Raw genomic sequence first — 27002 nt, forward strand, 5'->3', positions numbered from 1 at the left:
ATGATTAAATTAAATATAACGTTCGATAACGAACGCTAATAAGCTGTATTAGAAGTATATTACTTAAAAAATATATAATATTATAATCCTTCCTAAATAAAAAAGGAAGAGATTAAATCCTTCAACATTTCATAATCAAAGCTGGTGTTATAGTAAGTGCGAGTACACCGCTGTACTTGAAAGATGATAGCAGATAGGTATCGGTATAGACGTGAAGTATATTATACAATATTTATATATTACGAGATTTTTATATATTAGATTTTTGTATTATTTTTGGATTTTTGTTAAATAGTATTAAATTTAATGTTATTATATTTTCTGTTTGACCTCTGTTGTAGTAGGTACCTACGTGTATATAGGTACGAAACAAAAGAATAAATCTTTCATAACGCTTTTCGGTTAAGTTGAAAACTTATAAGACTATTATTCTTCACTACCTTACCTATTGTTTGTGCTGATAATATGATTATATTGAAAAAATATACATTGATAATAATTGTATATTAGCATATTAATGTGTAGTTTCTGTGCCATAGGGGGTATACCTAATAATTATTATATTTTATTTCCAAAATATAATATATGCCACTCACTTTTCATGAATTTGCATATATTAATAAAACAAGATTGAAAAGAGACGCAATGATCCACTTTTTTGCGATGATACATTATATTTTATAAATGATTTATATCACATAACGCGGTTGAATGACGTACAAAGCATTAATATTTTATTTTTCGTTCTTTTAAGTATTTTCATACATTAAATTCATAATGTTTTTTGTACTTTACAGCAATTATATTTGCACTCATGCGTATATTTGTATTATACTATTATAATTTAGTTTTAATATAAAGTTCTTTGGATAATGTAATTATTGTCAATATATTATATTATTAAATATTATAGACGCTTAAAATTCATCTCTTTACACTTAATTGATCGATTACATTTTAAATAACTAGTAACAATATGACGTAGAACATGCATTTCATCGATACCATTTCTAAAATGATTGTAAACAACTTATTTGATATACAATTCAGCAGAATCAATTGTTTAACGTTTAACGGCGATGTCCATCAGTGGTTAGCATTTGTTTTGACTGAAACCTGTCTATGAGTAAGGCAGCTAAGTGCCAAAGATAAAATCGAAATTACATCAACCACAGTCAAGTGCTGTAATGTTTGTGTCGAAATATGCATGATTAAAATAAATTCAAAGTCTATTATGTAAGAACTAAGTAGACACTTAATTATAAACACAATTTGCAGATTCAAATTTAGTACAATATATAGATTAGGATCTTACTGTATCAAATGTTATAATTTAAATAATTTTTTTTTATAAATACTGATAATTTATTTTCTTGATTGAATAAGATTTCTACTCCTCTTTTTCACAAAAAATAAATAAATAAAATAATAATAATATTTTCAATCTCATCATTATCTGCAGATAATTTTTCAGCAAAATAACCTCTCGCTAGCTGTAAAAGCTAGATTATTTATTTAGGGCTGCCGCAAGATTTTATTAACAAAAATACAAATAATGAGCCCTTTCAGACCCAAATTATTATGGTTGGAATTTTTTTTTTTCATAATATGATCTAATTAAGATTTTTTTTTGAGTTTCGTAATTTTCGCATTTTTTTTCACATAGTAACAGCCGTTACAGGTAGGTACACTAGTGTACCTCGGGTCTCTAAAAATAACTATATTCACGGAAATTTGTTTTTCGATAAATTTCGATTTTCGATTCATGTACCTACAACATTTTAAATACATAATCACATTTAATATATTAAATGTATCAAAATTCGTATACATAAATAAATATTAAATGTACAATTTTAAATATAAAAATAACATTACATTCATTACGTTGGTTATTATGATGAAATACCCGTTGAATGTTCTCAATGGTGGTATACAGTATACACCATTAGAAAAAAAATCAAATTCCTGTTGAAAGCACTCGGTAACGGACTGACCAGCTGAGTAGGTAAGGTACATAATAATACTCTGTGGCAATTGAAAATTAATAGCCTTATATTATATAATATACAAGAATATAAATTACACAGTAGAAATATTATTTTAGTTATGTATGAATGTATTATAAAATACGTATTAAATATTATCGTGTATTTTTATATTCAAATACATAACACTTAAGTACTTGATAGATATTAATTTTGTATTAGATTTATTTACTAAGTTTAATTGGTTGGATTGTCTTGTAAACTTGTTAACTATTTGGTATATTTTCTTATCTTTATATTACAAAATTATACGTCTTGGCTTGTATCCAACCGTCTCAACGAGTAGGTATCTCTAAAGTTTATTTTTATTCACCGTTAAATCCTTTGCTAATCTGATTTTATGTGTCCAATATTACTGTTATTTATATAAATATATTAACATTGAAGGTTCCATGACATTAAATGAGTACAGGTATATTATTGTAAATAATAAAACATAGCAATATTTATTTAGTTTAAAAATATGTAGAACATAATATTAGTATAACTTGTGCTAAGAAGAACTGAGAGAAATATTAGATTTACAAAGATATGTGGTATTTTTTCTTTTTTCTCTTTACTTGTTTCCTTCTGAAAACACTTTTGGGGGTAGTAAAAAACTCGAAAAGTTCTATGCAGCACTTTTCTAGATTGGAAACGGAACACAAATATGGCATCTACCTTAAAAGTATTATTTTATTTTTATTTTATTTTTTTTGGATTTCCCTTTAGTGGTTTTCCAGAAAATAGCGAATAACTGCAAAAAAACGTTTACAATAAATAAGTATATATATATAATAGATATAATAGCTTGTTTTTAGACAAAATGTTGACTGTTTTTTTGGTAAACTGTGCTCTGCACCGAATTGTTTTTCGAATAATTTATCATTGCTTTCAAATATAAAGACATCTAGCAATTTGGCCCAAGACAACCGTAGTGCAGTTATTTCTTTATAATATATTATTATTGCCTATTATAGATATTTACTTAAAATTGTTTGTGATTCATACAAATGCACTTCTTTTTTTTTATTATTAAATTACATAAAACTTAATGATTTTAGTTTTTAGGCGGTGTGAATAATGTATTAATTTTACAATGAAATGTGTCTATTTTTTTCTAATACCTAACCGTTTGGACCAATAAAAATACTTTGATTTCACAAAAGGATGGTAGAAAATTCATTTAATTGATAGGCACTTAGAGATGTTTAAAGTAAAAATCCAAGTACTTTTTAAAATGACCAGAATCACAAAATAAAATTAAGTAAAAAGGGGAATTTTAAGGGCAATACCAATTTTTGAAAAATCAATTTTTCTTTTTTTTTTTTAATAAGTATTCAAATTTTATATTTTATCATTTTCTCTTCATAAAATGATACCATTTAAAAAATAATTTTTGGACCTTTTTGAGCTATTTATTGAAGTGAATTATTTTATAAAATGTTGATAAAAAATATATTGCCAGATAAAAATACTTGGAAATTTAACAATACAGTTAATAATTTAAAAAATATCAAAAATCTATAGTCAAAAATAAATGTTTATACTGGAACCAAAAAAATTTATCCTGTATTACTAATATTAAAATACTACTTAATTACTTTTATATCAAAAATCACATGATAGAGTTCACTTAGTGGTGTAAGCTGACCGACGCCTCTGCCAAAAATCTTTTTTCGTACGTATACAACGCCATATTATTGAATTCAAATAAATTGAACTCAACAGTGACCAACTCAACATTTACTGTACCTATGTACAACAGAGTGGTATTCGGTTGACTACTTTTTAAACTTATTTTTTTTTTCTTAATTATTAGTTAAAAACCATAAATTATAAAATGTATTTTTACTCATACAGTGTATTTTATTATATTAAATTTCAAATAAAACGTCTCGAACTTTATTGTGTTAAAAAATTTTATATTTTTCAAATTATTTTTTTTAAATTTTTTAATAATAAAGTACGTAATACGCATTATCGTAATATCGTGTAACACAATAATATAATAATTTTATATTGACTTCTTCATTTTCATCAAACTAAATTAAATTATATTTCGGTAATACAAAATGTATTAAACTTCTAAAATATATTAATTTGTATTCAGTATAAATTATTTCTTTTAGCTGCCAGAATGTTACAGAAATTGTATGTATAAATATTCGAAATATAAGTACACTTTATAATGAAACACAAATACCAATAAAATGGAATAAATATCGATTGTCACAATACTCAAATATGTTAATAATTTAATAAATTGGAAATGTGCACTTAGTTTAAGTAAGGTATACTTGTACTTGTACATTATACTACAGGGAGATTAAATAAACACTGATATTGTTATTTCAAAAACAATTAACTTTTTTTAAATTCGTCTTCAGTAAAATTGTATTCTAATTCATGCTATTCATCGTTTTATTTTATTTTTTATTAAATTTTAGGATGGGGTGATTGGAGTGATTGGTCTGCGTGTAACGTATCATGTGACACTGGACTGCAGTATCGGTTTCGACGTTGTCTGAAGTGTGGGCAGGGACACAACAAGGAAATACGAAAGTGCAACGACTTTTCATGTGACGGTAAGTATTTGTAATATTGCAATATTTTCATAATTGCTCAAAAATTGCTTCAAAATAATAATTTTTTTAACGTACTTCAATCTTATAATTATTTCCGTATATTTAACGTATATACAGGAGTTACAGAACTGGTTGCGCCAGGTGACCACGTGCGTACCGTCGGTGGTAAGCTAAACGGTAGCGAAAATGGGTTCAGTCTTCTCAACACAGACGGCTTCTCGAACTCATTCTCATTACTGATTACGCTGAGAGTACAACCAAAAGTAAGTGAAAAATATAAGTTATATATAGTAAACACACATAACAATATACTAATATCCAACATGTTCACCGCCACTCTAAGAGAAAAAAACTGACCACGCAGACTCAAACGTAAATGGTGCAGATTTAGATATATTAAATTTAATTAAACATAGAGGTGCTACCAATAGGTTTCTTCCTTAACACACTACTCATGTCATATTTTTTTAAATCTTTTAAATATTTGATTTATTTTTATAATAATAATAATAATAATTATATGTTAAATTTGTAAATTTTCTTCTAATAAAAAATAATAAAAAATAATAAATACTATATCATATAGGTACTTACATGTCTTGAAAAAAATGAAAAATAAATAAAATATTTACTCAATACATTCATTCGCGTTTTTATGTTATAGTTATGGCCATTAGTTTGGTTTAGTTATTTCCAGATAATTTTTTAACAAAATATTATATATAGGTAGAAATATCGATAAAAAAAATTAATTTGTATAAAAACATGAGATATTTCTTACAGTAAGTCAGTAACTGTACCTTATTTTATAAATGTGATAAAATATATTTAATTAAACAACTGACATTAATTATCATTATATTAGTTATTAGTACTTACATACATGTGTGTGAATTCCAAGTACATCTATATTGTAACATCTATTATAATATTATATTATATTATGTAATATATATATGTATATAATTCTAATTTAATTATTGTTATGCGTATTTACTTACCTACATTAGTATGAACTAATGTACATTCAATACGTGATTTTAGCTGATATTATTATAATAATTTATCGATATTAAAAATAATGAATATATTATAACATCTTTACCTAAGAACTGGTATAAAGCAATTATAAGTTCATAATACTAAAATAATTTAATACCTTTAGTAGGCTATAAGTCGATTTCGAAGCACTCAATTATAATATCAATTATAATCGATTTAGAATAGTCTGCAATATAGCGGGCCAAAAAGAAATAAAGTAAAATCATCAATTTGCAGAAGTGAGAAATTTCAAATTACATTATATTTTTGATATATAAAAATCGTGAACTTTTCGAAAAGTATATTATAATATAAATAATATATTATTTTAATAAGCCATCTGATATTTTAAACACGAATACGTGTATATCTGTCTGCAGATCACCATCTACGCGCTGATGTTGACATATATTACATATATTATTTAAACATAAATTGTACCACTCATCAAATGAAATTTGTTTAAATTCTCCGAAGTTAAATAACTGACAACTGTCACATATAAATATAATATTCACATATTAATATAATCCATTTTTTAGTACACTTATCTTACCGTTATGCTTAAATAAAATATGGTTAACGTGTGCATCACGGAACCGTAACCAATGATATATTGCAAACATTATATATAATCCTCTATAAATGAAAGATCTGGAGAATTTGACAATTTTACACTTTATAGTATATCTTCCAGATGCACGCTGTATTAATGTGTATCGACATTTGACAGTACCTAAATATTTATTATAATAAACAGGATGAATCACTAAGTATGTTATAGGTAATAACTATTTTTCCTTTAATAATGAATTTATTAAAATTATAATTTATGGAATTTTGAAGTATCTATACTTAAGAACTATATTTTAAAGTAAAGATACTTTAAAATCTATTTTTTAAATTATTTAATGATTGTATTGTTGTGAACCTTTTTTTCTATCGGAAATCATCATGTTTTTCTTTACATCATTAAATAGATAAGTTTTTAAAATGTTAATGTAATCAAATAAAAATTTGAATGAGTAGTTTTTGAATTATTTAACTTAGGATAATCTATATGGTAATGATGTTAGTGGAGCCACGATGAATCAAAAATTATATATTTTATTGTCAAATGATATTTTAATTATTAATCTTTCGAGAATGGATATTTTATATTTCGTAAAAAAATTTCTAAGTATAACATTATAACAACTAGATTAAATATTATTATATAATTTTATTATTTTGTAAAACCATCAAAATATTTAATCATTTGCTTCGTAATTATTCACAGTAAAAAATATTGGTTCTCATCAGAAAAATGTAGTTTGTATATAGGATTCTCCTTAAATGGTGTGAAATATCTAAGTATTTGAAATAAATTATGGTCCTCACATATGTATAATTATTACTTAAACATTTTGACAATCAGAATTCATAAAATGAATTATTAAAGGAAAACGTTGGCAAATTAGTAATCATCATTTACATATTGACTATATTGTATATAACCTAAACAACTAGACGGTCTTTTCCCTATTTATGTGTGTTGAAATTGTAAGTTAGATGAAAATAATAACCTCAGTTCAAGAATGTAAATTCACGATCGCTAACGACGTTAATATAATTCTTTTATTCTCTTACGTTTAGTTAAAACAATTCAATAGTCACATATAGGTATAAATAAAAATTAATATTATTTTAAGTTAGATGGAACAAACACCGACGCCATTCTAGATGATTCAGTATAATTTATTTTCGTTCGTTTTGAATAGCTTTTTATACTTTGTGATTAAAATACAGGTACAACAGTAAAATACAATAATTATAAATGTCTAAATCATATTTATTCTGCAAACAACACTGACGATTCGTCCGTTGAAAAATAATAAAATAAACATTAAATATATTATATTTATATATCACACCTTAAATTACTAATAGGATAATATCTAAACATTAATACTTATGTTATAACTCGCTCGTAAAATAAATGGATTGCTAGTTGCTATTCATACAATATTTCTCAACGTGTATTTTTTCTCTCTAATAACACCAACAACGTAAGTTGTATGTATAATATATATATAAAAATAAAAGCAAAATAAAATACGCAATCAAAAATTTAAAAGTTTTCCGAGTATAAATAAGTAAATAAGTAAATCATTCATGTAGAATAATATAAAAACAAAAATTATAAAATTGTCTTTGTTTTCTCACGATGGTCACCAAACGAAAATATAATACCATCAAGATTCAAGACACATAATAAATAAGATATTTTGTTTTATTTTGTTTATTTTTCAAATCCTTATTTGAAAATTTTCAAAGTTGCCCCACTTAAAATTCGAAACTTTTCTAAAAATTACAACTTGTGTCACTATATTTATTTTAGTTATTTGTTTTTTGTGTATATTTAAATATTAGTTGTACAATAATAATATTTATGTCGTCCAAAACGTCAACGAAATTTCCATTTTAATCAGGAATATGCGTTGCTGATGTACATTTTATTACATAGCACAAGTTTGACATTTCGTTAAGAATTTCCATAAAAGAACCCATACTACTAGAAAGATAGTGTTGACAAAAAAAGATTTTTTTATGAGCCTTAGCCGTTCCCTAACATGTAATATAACTATATAACGTCTATATATTATGGTTGACGTTCTGTATTATATAGGATTGTCCTATTGTTTTTTCTTGTCTTAATCACAAAATAATTTTTTATGTTTTTATAAAAAACGTACTATAGGTACTTACATTGATTTTAGTGGTAAAAAAAATGTTCTACGTAGTTTTCAATATCAAAATATTTTGATTTTCCTCAGATAATATTAGGTATATAATGAATAGGCCACCTTTAGAATAAATACCAATGGGACATAACGTTCCTACGAAGTTTAGGTATGAGCCACATCGATACCAATAATATTAAGATAGTAATTATTATGTAACTATTCCAACTTATCACTTTCCACTAATATTTAATATTAAGTAAGCAATAAAAAATAACCATATTTATTCTTTTAAATCTAAACACTCATACATTTTAATTTAAACATACTAATTTAAAATGTACAATACAAATTCATATGTACAAGTGTATTCTTTGTAAAAGAAAAATTACTTTTGTTCATACTATAAAAAAATATTATCTCAAACCTTATCTTTTGGAAACGCTCAGAAACGCTAATAGCCTATCCGTTTTATATTATATCTATGATTTTAATATTTTCTAAATTTTAATTTTTCTCAAATTATCTTTAAGAGATGAAAAATATATTATAGCCAATGCAAAAATGAGATATTTTTTTTTGTTTTTCGGAAAAGAACTTTTTTTTGACATATTCCCTCTTAACCGCACACCAACCATTTATATTAAACGTTCTGAATAATGGGTAACTAGTATAGAGTGACCATAAAAATAAAATTAAAATCCAGAATACTTTAGTTACCCATATAAGTATAATAATTAAAAAATGATCATTCATATTTTGATGCAGCTAAAAAGATAATGCCAACAGAATGCTTTTTTCACTTTTTTAGAATGTTATAGTATATTATATATTTATATCTAAACGTCCACGACTACCATGTTCTATAGAAAATACCAATCCACATAATATACGAAATATTTTTCCAATCTCATCAGCATCTTTAAAAAAAAAAATTCTGATTATAAACTTGGAGTGAAACGCAATCTTTTTTTGTATTTCGAGAACAAATATTATTACCAAATTGTACAGTTAATTTTAAAGAATCTTACTCCACTACGACTTCACTGAACCGTTTATCGTGTACTTGAGATTCGACACTAGTGTACAAAGTATAAATACTAACAACAAATAGTATTTATAATTGTACATAAATATACTATTAGGTATAAAATATAAATAAATATTATAGTCCGTATCATGCTCACATTTGATAACAAACTGACTGCAGCGGATAAAATTGTACTTGTTTTGACGATGACCGGTATAATAAATAATAATAATATTATTAATAATAATAATAACAACAAAATAATAATATGAGATAATTAATTTTATATTTTCTACCCGCAGCAATTATATAGTAAAAAAATACAAAAATGACATTGAGAAGTTAGATTCGAATATTCTATTGAATATTATTGTCATACAAAAATATCGTAGAAAAACGGGATTAACACGGGACATACTTGTAATAACGGGACAAAATGCATATCGTCTTAATATTATTATATAAAGTTCGTGAGTAAACAAATATTATATTTTCGCACGCATTAATTAAATGTGAATTAAATATTTAAACTGTTTATAGAGTCAAATAATATTTAATACGTTTTTTGTAGTGATGGGTCGAACTGTTCGAATCTCGAACCGAACCGAACCGAACCCTTGATGTTCGGTTCGATTCGAAATTCGAACTCGGCACGAAAAAAATTCGAACCGAACTATCAAACATCTTTTACTGTTCGAAAATCGAACTTGAAAATATTTGTCGAACCTGACTTACTGACCACGATAGTTCAGAGACCAAATATTTGTACAATTCTTCAAAATTTATTTAAAAAAAATAAAAATTGATAATCATTTTTTAGAAATAATTAGACTATTGGCGATAGAAAGTTATAAACTGTAACATTCACCTTATGTATCATTTATAATAATAATGATAAAAAATATTGAGTTCGAGTTCGAGTTCGACTTAAAATGATTCTAGGTTCGTTTCGGTTCGGTTCGGTAGAAAATATGAAGGTTCGGTTCGGTTCGAGTTCGAAAAAATAATTTAAAGTTCGGTTCAAGTTCGGTTCGATTTAAAAAATCAGAGTTCGACCCATCACTAGTTTTTTGTAATAGTCTAGTAAAAATGTTAAGAATTGATTTCATGTCGAAAAAAAAGCAAAAAGTTGTTGGCCCATGGGGGGATCGAACCCACGACCTTCGCGTTATTAGCACGACGCTCTAACCAACTGAGCTAATGGGCCAGATGCTTAGTCGTGTAAAATAATGTTATTTAGCTGACTTTGATAACATTAAATATTATTTTTTATTTTTTAGTTATACAATACCATTAACACTATAAAAAAATAGTATAAAGTACTTATATACAATAACAATGACTTCCAAAAACCTAACCTACTTACTATAATAGTGTAGAAAATAGGTTTATGATAATATGCAAGAATATTAGATACACAATATTAGAAACAAATTATGTATACTAACTACAATTGTAATAGGTATTGTATAATAAACTATAATATTTACAAATGTAACATTAATTGTGTTATGTGTGCAAATTGATCATTGGATATAAAAATATTAGAATTTTAAAAAAAAAATTAATATTATTATGTAGGTATTGTTCACATTTCAAAACAAGATTATCATTTTTCCAAAAATGATTCTTAATTGCATACCTATTACCTACCTACAGGCTACAGGATATTAGATACCATTCAATAAACAATAATAGCATAAGACAACATTAATTTTTATTCTTATTTAAAGATATCTCTAAGCAGTATTTATTTAGTACCTAATTTAGGTACCTTATAATTATATGACACATAGCCTGATAGCCACATGGGTATACAGTATAATTATATTTATAAAAAAAAAAGTTAGGTTAGGTATAGTATATAATATCTAAGTAATATGATAGATACAACTTGACGGGTTATTTTGTGATGAGACTTGAAACGTATTATAATTTATTATGAATACTATCTATAATCAATGGTACTATGGTAATTATGGTATTATATTTTTACCAATAATTTTCTCTAATAATTTAAAACTTACCCAATAACTGTCAGTTATATGCATATTTTAGATAGTTTAGCTATTACTATATTACTCTATTATAGTGTGGTTATAGCTATTCTAAGTTTTATTTTAGAACTGGACATAATATATTAATATAGGTGCTTATATACACAATAATTATTTTTTCTTATGAGTTTCAAATTCATAAATCATAATAATTGTTAGATTTTCTTCAAATTTATGTATACAAAATATAACTTATAATATTTTTATTGACACTGCGACAAATGCCAATTAACTTAGTGTGTTATTATATTCGTATTTTCGTAGATTATTAAAATACCGGCCATCATTTAAAAAATATTAAAAATCACAAAATTAAAAAAAAATAGATGGCTAAATTAGTTGATTCGATTAACATGATTTGTGTGATTATCCGAGAAGTTCAAGATTGCAATTTTTCGATTACGTACAATTTAAAAAAATCAATTGGTATAGGTAATAGCGATTTTATAAAATATAAAACTGTAAGGTATTAACTATAAACTAATGTTTATATATTTAGTTAGATAGTGGATCTCTCAAGTCCTTGCACGCAGAAAAATATATATTTATCATTTAGGATGACTTATTTTCTTAAGAGGACACCATACCTCCGCATGTGTTGTCTCTGTCTTACTAACGTACATCATAACAAATTTTCGTTCAGCAGAATACAATAATACAATAATATCATTAAAAGCATAATATGTCATTGTCTAGATAATATTCTTACCTTTAAATTTGATAATAGGTAAATTTACTCTAATATTAAAGCTAACGTCACAAAGTGTATTCTGCTGAACGAAAATTTGTTATGATGTACATTAGTAAGACAGAGACAACACATGCGGGTATGGCGTCCTCTTAATAAATCTTTGCTTTTTTAAAACATTCTATTGGTTTCGATATGTCCAAATAAATTTATCAACTGAAGAATTTATAACATTAAGAAGAGACCAGGGGGGGGGTTCTCATTTGAAAATACCGTAATTTACCTATATATCAACACAGAACACTTCTTAAGTAGAATAAAAAATCTCAACATTTAAAAAAATAAAAATGATTTATAATAGTATATAAAAACCAGAATTTGAGTAAAATACTCATTATTAAATGAAAAAAAAAAACGGAGGTGAGCATAATTAGTAATGTACTCTGTACCTTAATAATATTGTAGTATAAATATCATTTGTTAGTACTCGTACATCGTACATAATATTTTTATGCCCATTGTCCGCCAGTGGAGTTCGTTTAGAAAGGAATTCCCTATGAATTACCGGGCTAGGTGTGGGGGTGTGCTCTGCCCTCTGCGTACATCATCCACTACATTATGAACGTGAATATTTAAAGCAGCAGTCGACTGCAGCCCGCAGCGGTCTTTTATTAATATAACCTTTTGGACACCACCGTGGTACCGTTGCCAATCTATTCCTCTCTACGCATAAAATAATATAGGTTTAGTAATATAATAAGTCAAACCCTTCCGATTCTTGTGTGACTCCGTGTACAAATTACATTGATGCAATGCTGATGATATCGCCTGGACCAACTACGGGTTATGATTTCGCAGCCATTTTGCAGCATAATGCTACAGTAAAACACAAGACTTATAAAATATGTATGATATACTTAATCATAATCCAATAATAACGATCAGTGTCCAGGCTTTTATGCGCCATTTGCATACTGTGTTAATTTATTTATAATTATTATAAATAATAAATAATATATCCTAATATTGCATTTTTACTTCTGATGTAGTTAAACATTACGTCGACTTGTAGAACGTTAAAATATGATTTTAAATTTTGTGTTGCATAGTGAATACTACAGTGTAGACAACATATGTGACAAAAATCAAACAGAACCAAACACGTTATATTTTGTCCTATACGAGTTGTTGGAATTCTGTCTATGGTATTATTGTAGGTACATACTGCTCGTAATTATTTTTTTCAATTAAATAGGTACTGCCAACATAATACATATAGGTACCTAATATTTTTGAGTATACGTTTTTCACAGTTCCAGACAACTCGCCAACTCGGTATGACGAATTTTCGACTAGCACAAATGTTGACATTTTAAAAAATCCAAAACAATATTTATGAATTATGGTTGAATATGTCTAAGTACCTAAATGACAAAACCACACCCAATGTGGATTGTCCGAGAGCACATTTGTTCCGTTTTTATCGTCATGGCGGCTGTGTCACTAAACTTCAGAAACGACAGGAACAAATACATGGTAGATATGTAAGTAGACGTTGGGTAAATAGTTGTTTACTTCATTATTAACCATCTCGCACGGCCAATCGATCGATAATGACTATACATGATGCACATTTCGGCGGGGTGGTCACTGGTCAGCAATTTTTCGCTGTGACGGTGTTAGGGGCGGACAAGTGGACAATATATTATATGTTTCCAAGGCGCCGCGATTATTACCTTGAAATAGATTGACTAAAAATTAAAATCACAAAATTATAAATCATTATGTTTATAAATTTATTCATAAATTATATTTTGTGAATAATAAAAATAAAATGTAAAAATATAAAATAACATTAATTTAATAATATTATGTTCATTTTTGTTATGGTAAACCCAATTAGTTTAATAATAATTATTACTATATTATTATTATAATTAGACCCAATGCCAATCAATGATTATCGATTTCTGCATGTCACAAAACACAAAAGTAAATTTTCATTTTATGAAATAAATAATAATTATAAGAATTTAATTCCAGTTTTAGGTATTATTACGTGCGTATCAGGGTTATTTTTATTTTCATTGATGAAAAGAGTTGCTTTATTTTATTATGCCTGTATTCAATTTTTGATCAGTAATGCAGTCTAATCAGATTATAAAAACAAAAACTAGTCTTTACTCTTTAGTTTTGATTTTAAAACTATACATTTTGTCGTAAACGCATAATAAAATCTGATAACACGTAAATAAAAATACATTATGTGGGCATGTGGCGAATTCAAACATTATGCATTTTGTTTTAAAAAAAAAACAATTTTAAATTTTGTGCATTTTAATTTTTGTGTTACTTAGTCAAATAAGGATTTTTTTTTAAATTAAGTATTATCTTCATATTTTAATTATTCAGTTGAAATATATATATTTTTGATTATGTTTCTATAAATTATAATTGTGCATTAATAAATTACGAGTAAAAATAAAATAAAAATAATTTCTTTGTATTATTATTTGTTTTAATCTAAATATCTATACAGTAAATTATTATAATATACACTATACAGTCATTAGTTATAATAAAGGGCCCAGTAAATATTAGCGCCGTCACTGGTTTTGTGCTAAAGACATATTATTATAAAGGTACCCGCTAATGATTTTGAAACGACAATTGCAGTAAGTAAATGTAAAAATATAGAACAGGGGTCTTCAACTTTTTTTTACGACGGACCAAATCGGAGATACGTTGTTTCATTACGTTGTATCATTTTTTGAGGAATAAGGAAGTAATGAAATTGAAGAATAGATAAGATTAAAATAGTATACCTACTATATTATAGTCGAAGTTAGAAAACCCCGTCGATCACGTGTTACTGTATTAGATAGCATTATTATTATTTCGAAATTGATCGAAGTTAAATATTTTTTGTCATTTGACCAACAGGCAACTGCGCGAGTAGGTACACTGTAACTTTTTAAATCAGAAAGTGTGATCGACGGGGTTTTCTATTATTAGTTATTATTAGTATATAAGCATTAAGTATAAACTATAACTATAATAAGTTGTTATAAAAAAAACCAAATGAAAAAATTAATAAATTAATTTTATTTAACTAATTAAAAACAATGAAAACTTTTATAATATATTAATATATTATTTTCAAAACATAAATTATTAGCTTGGCGGGCCATGGTTGGAGACTCCTGATAGAGAATATTGTAAATATTAGTTTCGGGAAAGTTAATTAGTTTATATTTTATTTAAGTACTGTGTTCTGTGTGGGAATTTTTTCTTCCACTCACGTCGGTCTCACGTGTATTAGTTATAGTTAATTAAAGGTACGTTATCCCTGCAGCGTTCAAATGCAGAAAAACGAGATTCCTAGACGCAGCGTTTACATGCAACGTGCGCCTGTTTTCTCTGCACGCGTTTCGACGCAATCATTTTTGATTTTTTGATCAAATTGCATAATATTATAGTGCTTGCAATCGTGATCGAGTACACACGTAGGTTTCTTTCTTTAATTTTCAATTATCTTAATCATGATGCAACAACAATTTATTTTGAACAATGACAATATAATTAGCGAGATACTCAGAGAAGAAGAAGAATTTGAAGATTAACTATTTTAAGTATGATTTCCAAACAGAGGAATGCATAACTAATCGTGCATATTTTTAAATTAATAAAATAACAATTGATAAGGGACCTTGTATTAGATTTACAATTTTTTTTTTTACAATTTGTGTGAAGTTGACGCATCTAGGACGTTTGAACGCAGCACCAGTCCAGACTAGTTTTGTAGTGCGTTCGGCCGCACTGCGTGCTAAACGCAGGTAGAAAAACGGTCACATATAAAATACATGTATCTAGTAACAATGCGCCTGGCGCTGCAGAGGAAATGTACTTTAAATAATGTGTACTCGTACGTTGTTATAATTATATACTAGACTGGTGGTGAAAAAAATATTTATCATTTTGTTTTTATAAATTAAACATTTACTATCGTCTTGAGTCCATGTATAGTATTAAAGCTCCTTAAACCTAATTTAAAGGAAGTCACATTTTTTTCAGAACTTCTGAAAATGTTCACTTTGAATTAGTTTAACACTATGAGGATTAAAATCGTCTGTTTGAAATGCAATAATAATTATATAAAAATAAGTTAAGACTTTGTTGATGTATTCCCTTTATTACCTTCTATTAAGAAAACGATAATCGATTGTTTATTTGAAATAAATGTTTTTATGTTAGATAAACATTATTATAGATATCGATTTAAAATTTCGTCATCGACACGATTTTTTAATTAAAATGAACGCGTTTATGTTTGATTTTGAACAGTACCTACCTATAAGTTTAATGATGAAAAGTCGCAGTGCATTTTAACAACTAAGAAGAGACATCGTTTACGTAACTTTGACCATCATCATTTTTATCATTATTTCATAGTTTTTCCTATTCAAATTTCTATTGAACGTTGTGCCAGCAATTATTTCACAAATATGCGCTTGAGTATAGAGTAAACTAATTTGGTCGAAAATGCCAAACATTTCAGTTAATCAATTATAATATATTATTATGTTTTATTCCATGCAGTTCTTTTGTTTTCATTCGCTTTAAATTTCATAATTTATAATCATTTTGCGTTCGAAAACGCAATAATGCATATATGTGTATAATATATATTATATAAATATATTTTGCTTTACCCGACAACTGATTGCAATATTATATACATGACTGCTTCACATGAGCCAAATAAAATGTTTTTGTTCATAAAGGGAAGTATAAATTGTCATAAACTGTTTTGAATATACCATAATAATTAATATTATGCGTCATAATACATAAGATATAAATTATTTTATAGTTGAAATACTAGAAAATAGCTGTTGCTAGTAGATGGAACCATTTTAAAAAATGTTCATGAACTCACGGAATATCATAAAAAACACTCTTTTTAGTCTTTTTAATGTATACATTTTTTAAATTGATTTGTTTAAAAATATTGATAGTAGTTTGAGTTTGAGATACAGCGCTAAAATGATTGTATAATTATAGGTATTAATGTTATTATGTATGTATTTAATCATTTTGAAATTACAAAAAAATACTAGAGTGAGATATTATAATATTACATTCCATTATTTTATGTATTTAATGTCAAAGTAAAACCAAAAATAATTAAAATCTATTATCCTAATACGTAAAACTTAATAACTTGAAACTACTCGTTAGAATTTGAATTAAGCGTACAAATAGATTTACAGTTAAATAATAATAAAATATAATACGATATACAAATATATATTATTATTTATTAGTTAATATATTATATTATAATTTATTATTAGGCGTATTTGGTTGTAAGTCAATTATATTTAAAACAAAATTCGAACGAGTAGGTAGTTAATTATTCTGTAATACTATTTTGAACTATAAACCATTGGACTATTTTCATAGGTATTCACAAAATAATTCTTAATATTTAAAAACTTACAATATATATATTAGTATATAATATTATCTACTTATTCCATTAGTGCTTGACATTACACGTGTAATGAATTACACGGACACACATGTTTTTATCTGAAACAGGGACTATGTACCCTTGTATTTTATTGGTAGTGTGTTTGTATTGAAACTTATCGAGATTTATCAATTTTGTATTTATTAATAACTTATAATAGTGAGTAAATAACTATATCCAAGCAATTGATTTTAAATATCATTACAAATGATTCAATATATATTTTATATATTTATTTAAATTATTTTTGAAGAATATAAATTATAAATTAATTTTATATAATATTATTACGTAATATTTAGTTTTTTAAATATATGGAAATATAATTAATGACTAAATAAATAAACCTAGACAATTTTATAAATGTGATAAATAATAATTAAAATGACTAATAATAATTATAGCTCTCATCTATTCTTAAATTGTTATGAATAATAAATCAATAACGAATGAAACTCGATCTTCTTACAATAATTGTTTATTTTGATAAAGGATAACTAACATATTTACCGTCTTGGGCGCCAAACAACTTCTCTTGGCCATAACTATGTTTTCAGCGGCGAGAAACACCGTTTAGAACTAACGGACGTTACTGGTATCCCTAGCTAAATACTTTACAGCTAAAACAATCATTAATGGGTACTTTGCTGCATGCGTCTATCACCATTTCAAATCATCAAAACCAAACTTTAAATGTGGTTCTGCTAAGTAATTATGAAATTGAACTGTAGAATCAGATTAATTATACAATTGTCTTTATTACTGTACAGAAATTCAGGTGCGCCGGAGTTGTTTTTTGTCTTAGATATTTGAATTTGCATATTGCTATTATTTTCACTAATATCATCTAATAAACACTCAACTCGTGTTCGAATTTCTTCTCTTACATCTGTTGTCTCAGTGTCTCGTGTTCTAAAGCTTTGTACCTATCTTGGGTCGAAAAAAGATGAAATTTGTCTAACAGACACGACACTCGAAAGATTCCATAGTAATTTAAAACGATCTCGTATTACAGAATATTTAAAATGTTCAGTTATTTCATCTTCAATTAATTGAGGTCGTAAATACTTTTCTACAACAACGTTAAGAAGAAGCCTAACTATAGAAACTGAACAATATTTTAGTTATATTTTATATTATAGTATCTATAGCGGTCAACTGGCTCATCGTTATTTCGAATTGTTGTGCTACTTCCGCTGTAGTAATTGTAATCAGCAAAAATATTTGATACTAGTCCCCTATTTTTATAAATTCGATTCAAAATCACGAATACAGAGTTCCATCTCATTTTACAGCATTGAATTAAACATTTCATCAGCAAACCAAGGTGTTTCTGTTAATTTTTTTAAATTTTGAGTAGCCAAATTTGAATGTTTTAAATGCAATGTATGATACTTATGATTAGAACTTGGATTTGTGTTGAATTATATATTTTATATATTTATTACAAATGTATTAAAACATTTTTGAACGCTCATGTAATCGTAATCAGTTATATATAAACGTATATCTAATTATTTAAATAATCTGAATGGTGAAGTCTAGTCATGATAAAATTGTTATCACGCCATATGAATATCTTATGACATAAATAAATTATTCGTACCATCAGTGGTCGGCCGAAAATTTTGTATTAATCGCTACATTCAGGTTACGTAGCGACAGAAGTCGTTATATCTATGCATCATTTAGGGGAGAGGATTGGAATTAAAATATTTATATGTATATGTTATTTTAATAAATAAATATTATTCGTGTTTACTTCAAACTTTCATCTCTCGATTCAGAATAATTAAAATATTATATACCTTTGAATTTGAGTAGTGGCATTATGTAGTAGTGTAGTACTTGAAAATGTCTGCCGAATGATCCTGTAAAACCAGTCAACTAAACTCTTAATTTGAATTATCAGCACATGATACAATATCCCTATAACCTTGGCGTGTACCATATTGCCACACCCAAAAAGTTTTTGACCGATGACTCATCTTTAAAACCAAAATAATAAAAATGCAATGCTTCGCGTACCAACAGTAAAACAAACGCCACAAACACACAGTATAAGACATAATAAATAGATAAAATATTTTTACAAACTATCATGACAGTGAAATTGACAATGAGATACCTCTGAGTTTATTTGTTTAAAATCATTTTAAAATAACCGTATGTCCCTATATATAATATTACAAAATATAATAAAAGTATAGAACTAAATGGATTACTTACTTACATAATTTGTTTCTAAGAAGTAACTCATATTATTTAGGTATCATATCTCCAAATAATAAAAGATTATAGTAATACGATTTTGAAATGATTGTATATATTTATTTGTTTTAATAACAAATACATATTATTACACGAGTTAATAATTACACAGGTGTCAGATTTTTACAACAAGACAATTAATACCCGGGTAATGTGTATTTAATACAAGTATATCGGTAAAAAATACTTGCGTATTAAAAACACGGATCTCAATTTATTTTTAGTACGTGTATCCAGGTTACGAGTACAACACGTACTCTAATAACTGCGTATTACTACAACCCATAATTTTAATAGGTCTTTCTTTTTAAACAACCAGCTTTCCGTCAATTTAATTTTAGATTTTAATTTTTAGGTGGACTTTGGTACTGTTTTTCGTTTGTCTTCATCGGCAGAACCATTGAAAATCATAACACTTGAAGTCAGTGGTCCAGATCTATTACGAGTTTCTGTAAACACGAGGCAGTCGAATAGGTCAGTGCTGATCGCTGCAGTTTTAGCCGATGGAATTACTCATCAGCTAGGGTTGGGGTAAGTTTAAAGTATTTTTTTTTTCGCATAATTTATTTAAAAACCATTTTGGATATAATTTTAATTTACAATAATTTAGTATTAAATAATAATAAATTAAAATACATTATTTTCATTAATGTATAATACGTCGTGTATTTCGTGATACCTATTATACAAGTTACAACACTATGAAATTTAGATTTATTAATGTATTATCATACAGTCGATACAATTGAATTCTATACAAATATAATATACTTAACTATAAATAATATTAAATACATAACTACATAACATAACATTAACAGTATTATACATTTAATGATTATTTTAGTATAGAGATTACTGAGAAAATATTTCTATTCGTATTCAAAAACATTTCGATTTGTTTTTATTTTATCCACACCATTCGTTATACTTATACAATATAATATTCTATAATTAATGATCCACACTAATTAATTTTATTTTTATTATTATTAAAAATACTTAAAAAATATTTATTCCATATTATTTAAAGATTTCAAGAAGATGAAATCATAGCGTATTTGGACTGCAGATGGGTTACGACTGAGACGCTGATGCAAAATTCATATGCCTCATCTCCAGAATATTATGACATGGACGTCTTTGAGGAATCGTTAACGGTAAGTTTTATATTTTATAAATATATTATAATGATAATATTATACTATGTTCTGAGATATTATACCAATATTATTTTAGGTAACGATAAAATAATTATATTTTTTTATTTTATTATTATTTACTAGTTACTAATATAATTAATGAAATAAAAACTCCTAAAATTGTTTGTTTTTATAAAATTTATTTTATTTTTTTTATTCACAACTTTTATTAAGCAACACAATAAGTAAATTTGATCAAAAGAAAAGAATAACATTGGGATTATATGAATTGAGAAAATGTCCATTGATATTACTAATATATTCATATATACATAAATACAACAACATTATTGTAAAATATTAGTATCTTTTTATAGTTATCGAACAATTATAAAAGTTTGTTAATGTCTTGTTATATTACTTTTTGAAATGTTCAATTTAAGCTAAACTTTTAAGGATTTATAAAATATAATGTATGACAATAAATTATTCTATGTTTTTGTCTTAATAGGCTCTGTAAAACTAAATAAAATCTGTATTTAATATGTTAGTTGGAACAGCTTAATATACAATAAATGAGCTACATTTGTTAATCAAATACTTTAATCTTAGATTTAAATCCTTATTTAGATTTGAATTAATTGATATACTATAATACAGTAGGATAGATTTCGCATATATTGTTGAGGACAAAACGAACAAATTTATAACTATGTTTATGGTATATTTTATTTTTAACGACTTTTTTAAGATTTAAACTTAGAAATACATTACTGTTTTAATCATATTTTGTGTAACGAATAGCGTAAGCGCTAATACTTGTATCGTTTGTCTTTTGTATTATTTAATTTTAAAAAGCGATCATTAATTATAACATATTTTTAGTATTAAAATTAATTTAACTACCAATAGAATAATTATTATCTTGAATCGTGAAACTTTTAAACTTATTTTCTACAAATAATTATTCGGAAAAATTAGATTGCATTTATATTATTATAAAATTACTTATAAATTCATAACCTTATAGTATTCAGTTACCTGCCTAAATTTCGGTTCAGTTGATCTGTTTTCACAAATCATACTTTTTAAATAATATTTAAATAAACTTATGGGCACGATAGTAGCTTATTGAAAAAGTCTATATATTTATCAGTAATTATAAACAATACGTTTTTTGGTTAATTCTTCTGATATCATGTACAATGGAATTTTAAACAGTTTTGACTAATTATTTAGAATTAGCAGTAATACATTTTCTGCATTTTCAAGTTTAAAATCATCCATTTAACCGGTTGGTGAATATATTTCTGAAAATAGTTAGGTTCTGTGTAAGTTAAGTGATTTAAAGTGAATTTTATATACACTGTAAACAACAGAAACATTTTTGTGTTCAGTCTTAGCCCTTAGGTATTTTTTTATTTTTTTGATTATCTAATCAATTTAGTTTTAGCATTCACTATTCATATTTAAACACTGAACATTACTATAAAAAATAGACTCAAAACTATAACTATATCTTAAGGTTAGGTCTTATAAATAGTAAAAATAGTTACACATTTGTACTTGATTCGTTAAAAACAGTAAAATCACAGTTATTTCAATCTATATCAGTATTTTTTAATAAACGTAACGCCATTGTGTAATAATTATTTAAATATAACATTATTATTATAAATTACCGTATTTAATTAAATAAATCATAATTTTTAATAAAACTCAAGTATAATGTTATAGTTGGTTACACTATTTGACCTGTATGGCTGTACAATTAAAAAATATTGTTGTTGGCGTACTACATTAATAGGCTTGCTTTAAAATATCGATAATTGCATCATAGCTTACATTTATTAATTAACACTATTTTATCAGTAATATCAGCAAGGGTTAAAACAAAAAAAAATATGAAATTTAAAATTTGTCAGTAATAATTAGTCATTAGAGGTTTACAATATTTAGCTATAATATTATATATTCACTTCTATATTATTAATTTCAATCATAATATGAAATTCGAAAAAAATCAATTTGGTTGCATCAATTTGCCCAGAGACGCAATTTCAATGAAAAAACTGAGGGTACTGAAGCTCCTCTATATTTTTTATTAATGTTATCTTGAGGTTATGGATACCTATTATTATTAAATTCTAAATTAACATGAAACAATTTGCTGGTGTTAATTTCAAAATTGGGGTTTCTAAGCACACCTATTAACCAATATCTGGTATACGCGCCGAATAATAATATTTATTTATACGAATAATATTTATTTTATACGATATTGTGATTTTATGTGTGTACGATCAACATTACATAATAATACATATGTACAATAATTGATTGGAAACATATGTTCATAATATAATGACGAATCAGTTTATTTTTATTATATCGAAAAGGATCTTTCTTGGATTCGTTTATACAACGTGGGTTTCCGGTTTCATCTGGTTTACGGTGGTTATAAATAATATTATATTAATTGGATTTCGTCGTTATTGGGGTGTGTTTCGCAGGCGGATTTGGTGCAAATGATCGTCGTACCGGACCCAACAGCCGTTTCAGACCAGTGCACCGTGTTTCGGATAGCCGTGCTGGACACAGAGATTGTCAAAACCAAAATAAGGTCAGTATAATATAATATTATAGTATGATAATGATAATAATAGAGAATAGCCGAAATAAATCTACCAGTATTTATATATTCATTAAAATCAGCAGAGAAAACGCCTCCATTATATAATAGTAATATTATATATATAACCAGACTTATTTGTTTACCGATCGTTTAAATATAGTAATATAAACGATAGAGCAGGAGTGGCCAATGGACTTTGATCGAACAATGCGTATTTTTTATTCGAAAAAAAAATATTCTTCAATTAAATTTATTCTTCACAGCTTCAATATTCGGAATGAATAAACCAATTACGTTTCAGACGTTCGTTATAAATTAATATTATGTAGGTACCTATTAACTTGGTACTTCACATAAAAGAAATTGAAAAAATAATATTTTCACTGTTGAAATTATTATTTGCAGGAGTCTCTTAGTTTTTAAACGATATTTTAAAATATTTAAATAACTTATTTTCTTGAAGTAATTATTTAATATACTTTTCTAAACTGTAATGTTGATTAGCAATATTTGTGTTACCGATCTGCAACCGTATAAAACATTATTTAATTTTTTTTTATTCATTATTTATTATATTTATACCCAGAACAGTGTTTGTTCGAAATTATTTAACTTTAGTTTTGAAGTGTTTATTTTTAAATAATACTCTTGTAAAACATATTGTTTGCAAGAAAACTGTATAATTCGACAAGTATAACTGATTTAATAAATTTGACTTGACAATATATTTCGTTTTACATACAATTTCTTTACAATTTCTTCAATGCAATATTTACGAAATTCGAACCAACAAATGACTAACTAAAGCAATTATAAAAATTGTTATTTTGACGCTATACCGATTTTTGTAAAATAAATTATTATAAATACTAAAGTCATTATTACCTTATATTTTCAAATATAATATTTTAGCAGAAAAATGTCCATTATGCTAATTTATTTATTGAACATTGTTCATTTTAAATGCTCGAAAATATTGTATTTACTTTGTTCAAGTTTAATATTAACACTTTTGCTAATTAATCATTACAAAACGGAGTTTACATTAATGTATTTTTTGTTTGCGCCGCTTGCATTTAATTATTATGCTTGTGTACGATGGAACCGTTGAAATCGGTATCATTGTTATCTTTCGACATTTCAATTAGCCTACAGATTTGTACACAGTAATTAAATAGCACATAAATATGTGTAGGTACTGTAAAAATTAATATTATTGTAACAATAATCTATATACCTATGTTCTTTCTATGATAAATTACAATATATATATTATATTTTTATGTAAAAATGTATGATAAATGAAAAGAAAAAGCCCGGGAATTTCAATAAAATAAAACTAATAATATGAAGGAATGTGAATAATCACATATTATTAACCAAGAAACATTCGATGATTCAAAACAATCGAAACCGTTTATTATACATAATGGCGTAAAAGTCAAATTGACATTCTCAAAAAAATAAACTTCATTATTTTCGTTGGCGAAATAGTAGTAATAGTACGCCTACATATTTTATCATAATTATTATTCATTATTTATAATATCAGTTCGATTGATAATTCGATTGCGAAATTATTATTATATTTAAACCCATAATATTTGTTAATAAACCTTTACGATACACTTTTAATTTATTATTTTAAATTATATTGCACGTAATCGTTCAATAGTTATCGATTTCACATCTGAATACTTATTCCGACCGTCTTAAGTGAGGTAGATAATATTATGCTCTAAATATTTAAGCACGTTTTAAACACTGTTCTGTTCTGTTCGTACGCAGTAGTTGTTACATAAAGGGTACTGAAAATTTTAACCGGAAGTACTATGCAATCCCTCAGAGGAAATACCGGATAACGTTTGGACGTGATGCGAGAGTAGAAGTTTCTAACTAAAAAGTTTTTCATTATTTTTAACAAGAATTGCATTCCAAGAATGATCATGAAAAAAGAGAACATAAGAAACATAAGTAATTTGATTTATTTCTTAAAATGTATAATATTATCGTCTATGTTCAAACTATGTCTTAAAGCAAATTGTTATTAAGTCTGCAGTAAATTAGGTTAAATTTATAATAATATTCATACGACGAATTGCGCATAAGTATTATTGTAGCTTTGGATTATGATTTTATATTTTTTTTATTAATTTATTTTGTAAGACACATCTGATAAACGTTAGAATCGTTTTTAAATTACCAATAATTGTATTATCTTGAAATTTAATTTAACACACGACAAATAAAGTACTATTACTCGATTAGCCATAAAATACAGAAGTTTAATTGGATGAGAGGTTCAAACAGACACCATAGATGTAAAACTTTGACAGTTTCCAATTGAAAGTTTAAGGTGTCAAAATGGCCAAAGGGTAAACTCGTATAACATTTCTCAAAGAGTAGTAATCAGATAACGAGCCCAGTTTAGCTAAAAATTCTAAGAATTTCTAATAATTAAAAGTTAAATATTGTTAAACTTGATACTCAACTTAATGATAGGTACTCGCTGTAGGCAGTATAATAAGCTGTACGATTTAAATAATTTTAAAAAACATTTATTAATCTAAGCATAGAAAATAATAGGGGCAAAATAATTGGCAATGTATAGTTTTAAATATTTAATACAAGTGTGAGTATATGTATAATTGTGTTATTAATAAAAACAAAAGCATACCATAGGATTTGAATGAACTCCTGGGGCGGACGTTTTTAATTTTAAGAACAATGATAAATCATTATATTTGGAAAATGTTTCTGAGCTTACCTAACCTATTGATTTATAAATTGTCAATATTTGTCTGAAAATGGGTGTTTGCTTTATGATTAATGTTTTAATGTTTTTCTCGAAAACCATTAAGACATTATTTTTAAATGTCTTAAGTAAGTCTTTTTTTTTAGATTTTATTACAAGAAAAATTGTTTTTCTGAAAATACTCGTATAAATCAAACACATTGTTAAATCAATATAACTCTATAGCTGTGTTCAGATTCAGGCTTAATTTATTGTATTACTGACATAACAACCAGTGGGAATAATAACATTATAAATTTACCATGTTTCTCTAAAAAACCTTACTACGTGAATTTATTTAATAGTTTATTTTATAATATTATTTAACAACGACTTTTAATCGATAGACTAGTTATAAATTAACATTTAAATTAATTTAACTAAAATAGTTCGATAGTAAATATTGTGTGTAAGACTTTCAAAGGTAAAGAAATAATCAAAATTTCTAAATATCATTCATTCACACGTTA

At 25.7% G+C, this 27002-nt stretch overlaps 1 protein-coding gene and 1 non-coding gene across 2 annotated transcripts in view; one reads left to right on the forward strand and one right to left on the reverse strand.

The window, feature by feature from the left end:
* LOC132917466 (uncharacterized) overlaps positions 1-27002 on the forward strand; it is a 139720-nt gene that overhangs the window by 71490 nt on the left and 41228 nt on the right. Inside the window, exons 3-7 of the mRNA XM_060978216.1 lie at positions 4478-4615; positions 4733-4878; positions 20317-20492; positions 20995-21121; positions 23617-23726. Coding sequence (XP_060834199.1) covers positions 4478-4615; positions 4733-4878; positions 20317-20492; positions 20995-21121; positions 23617-23726 — 697 coding nt within the window. The remainder of the gene's footprint in view (positions 1-4477; positions 4616-4732; positions 4879-20316; positions 20493-20994; positions 21122-23616; positions 23727-27002) is intronic.
* On the reverse strand, positions 10543-10616 carry Trnai-aau (transfer RNA isoleucine (anticodon AAU)). Its single transcript has one exon. It is a non-coding gene; the product is annotated as a tRNA-Ile (tRNA).

This window comes from Rhopalosiphum padi, chromosome 1 (assembly GCF_020882245.1).
Source record: "Rhopalosiphum padi isolate XX-2018 chromosome 1, ASM2088224v1, whole genome shotgun sequence".
NCBI lineage: Eukaryota > Metazoa > Arthropoda > Insecta > Hemiptera > Aphididae > Rhopalosiphum > Rhopalosiphum padi.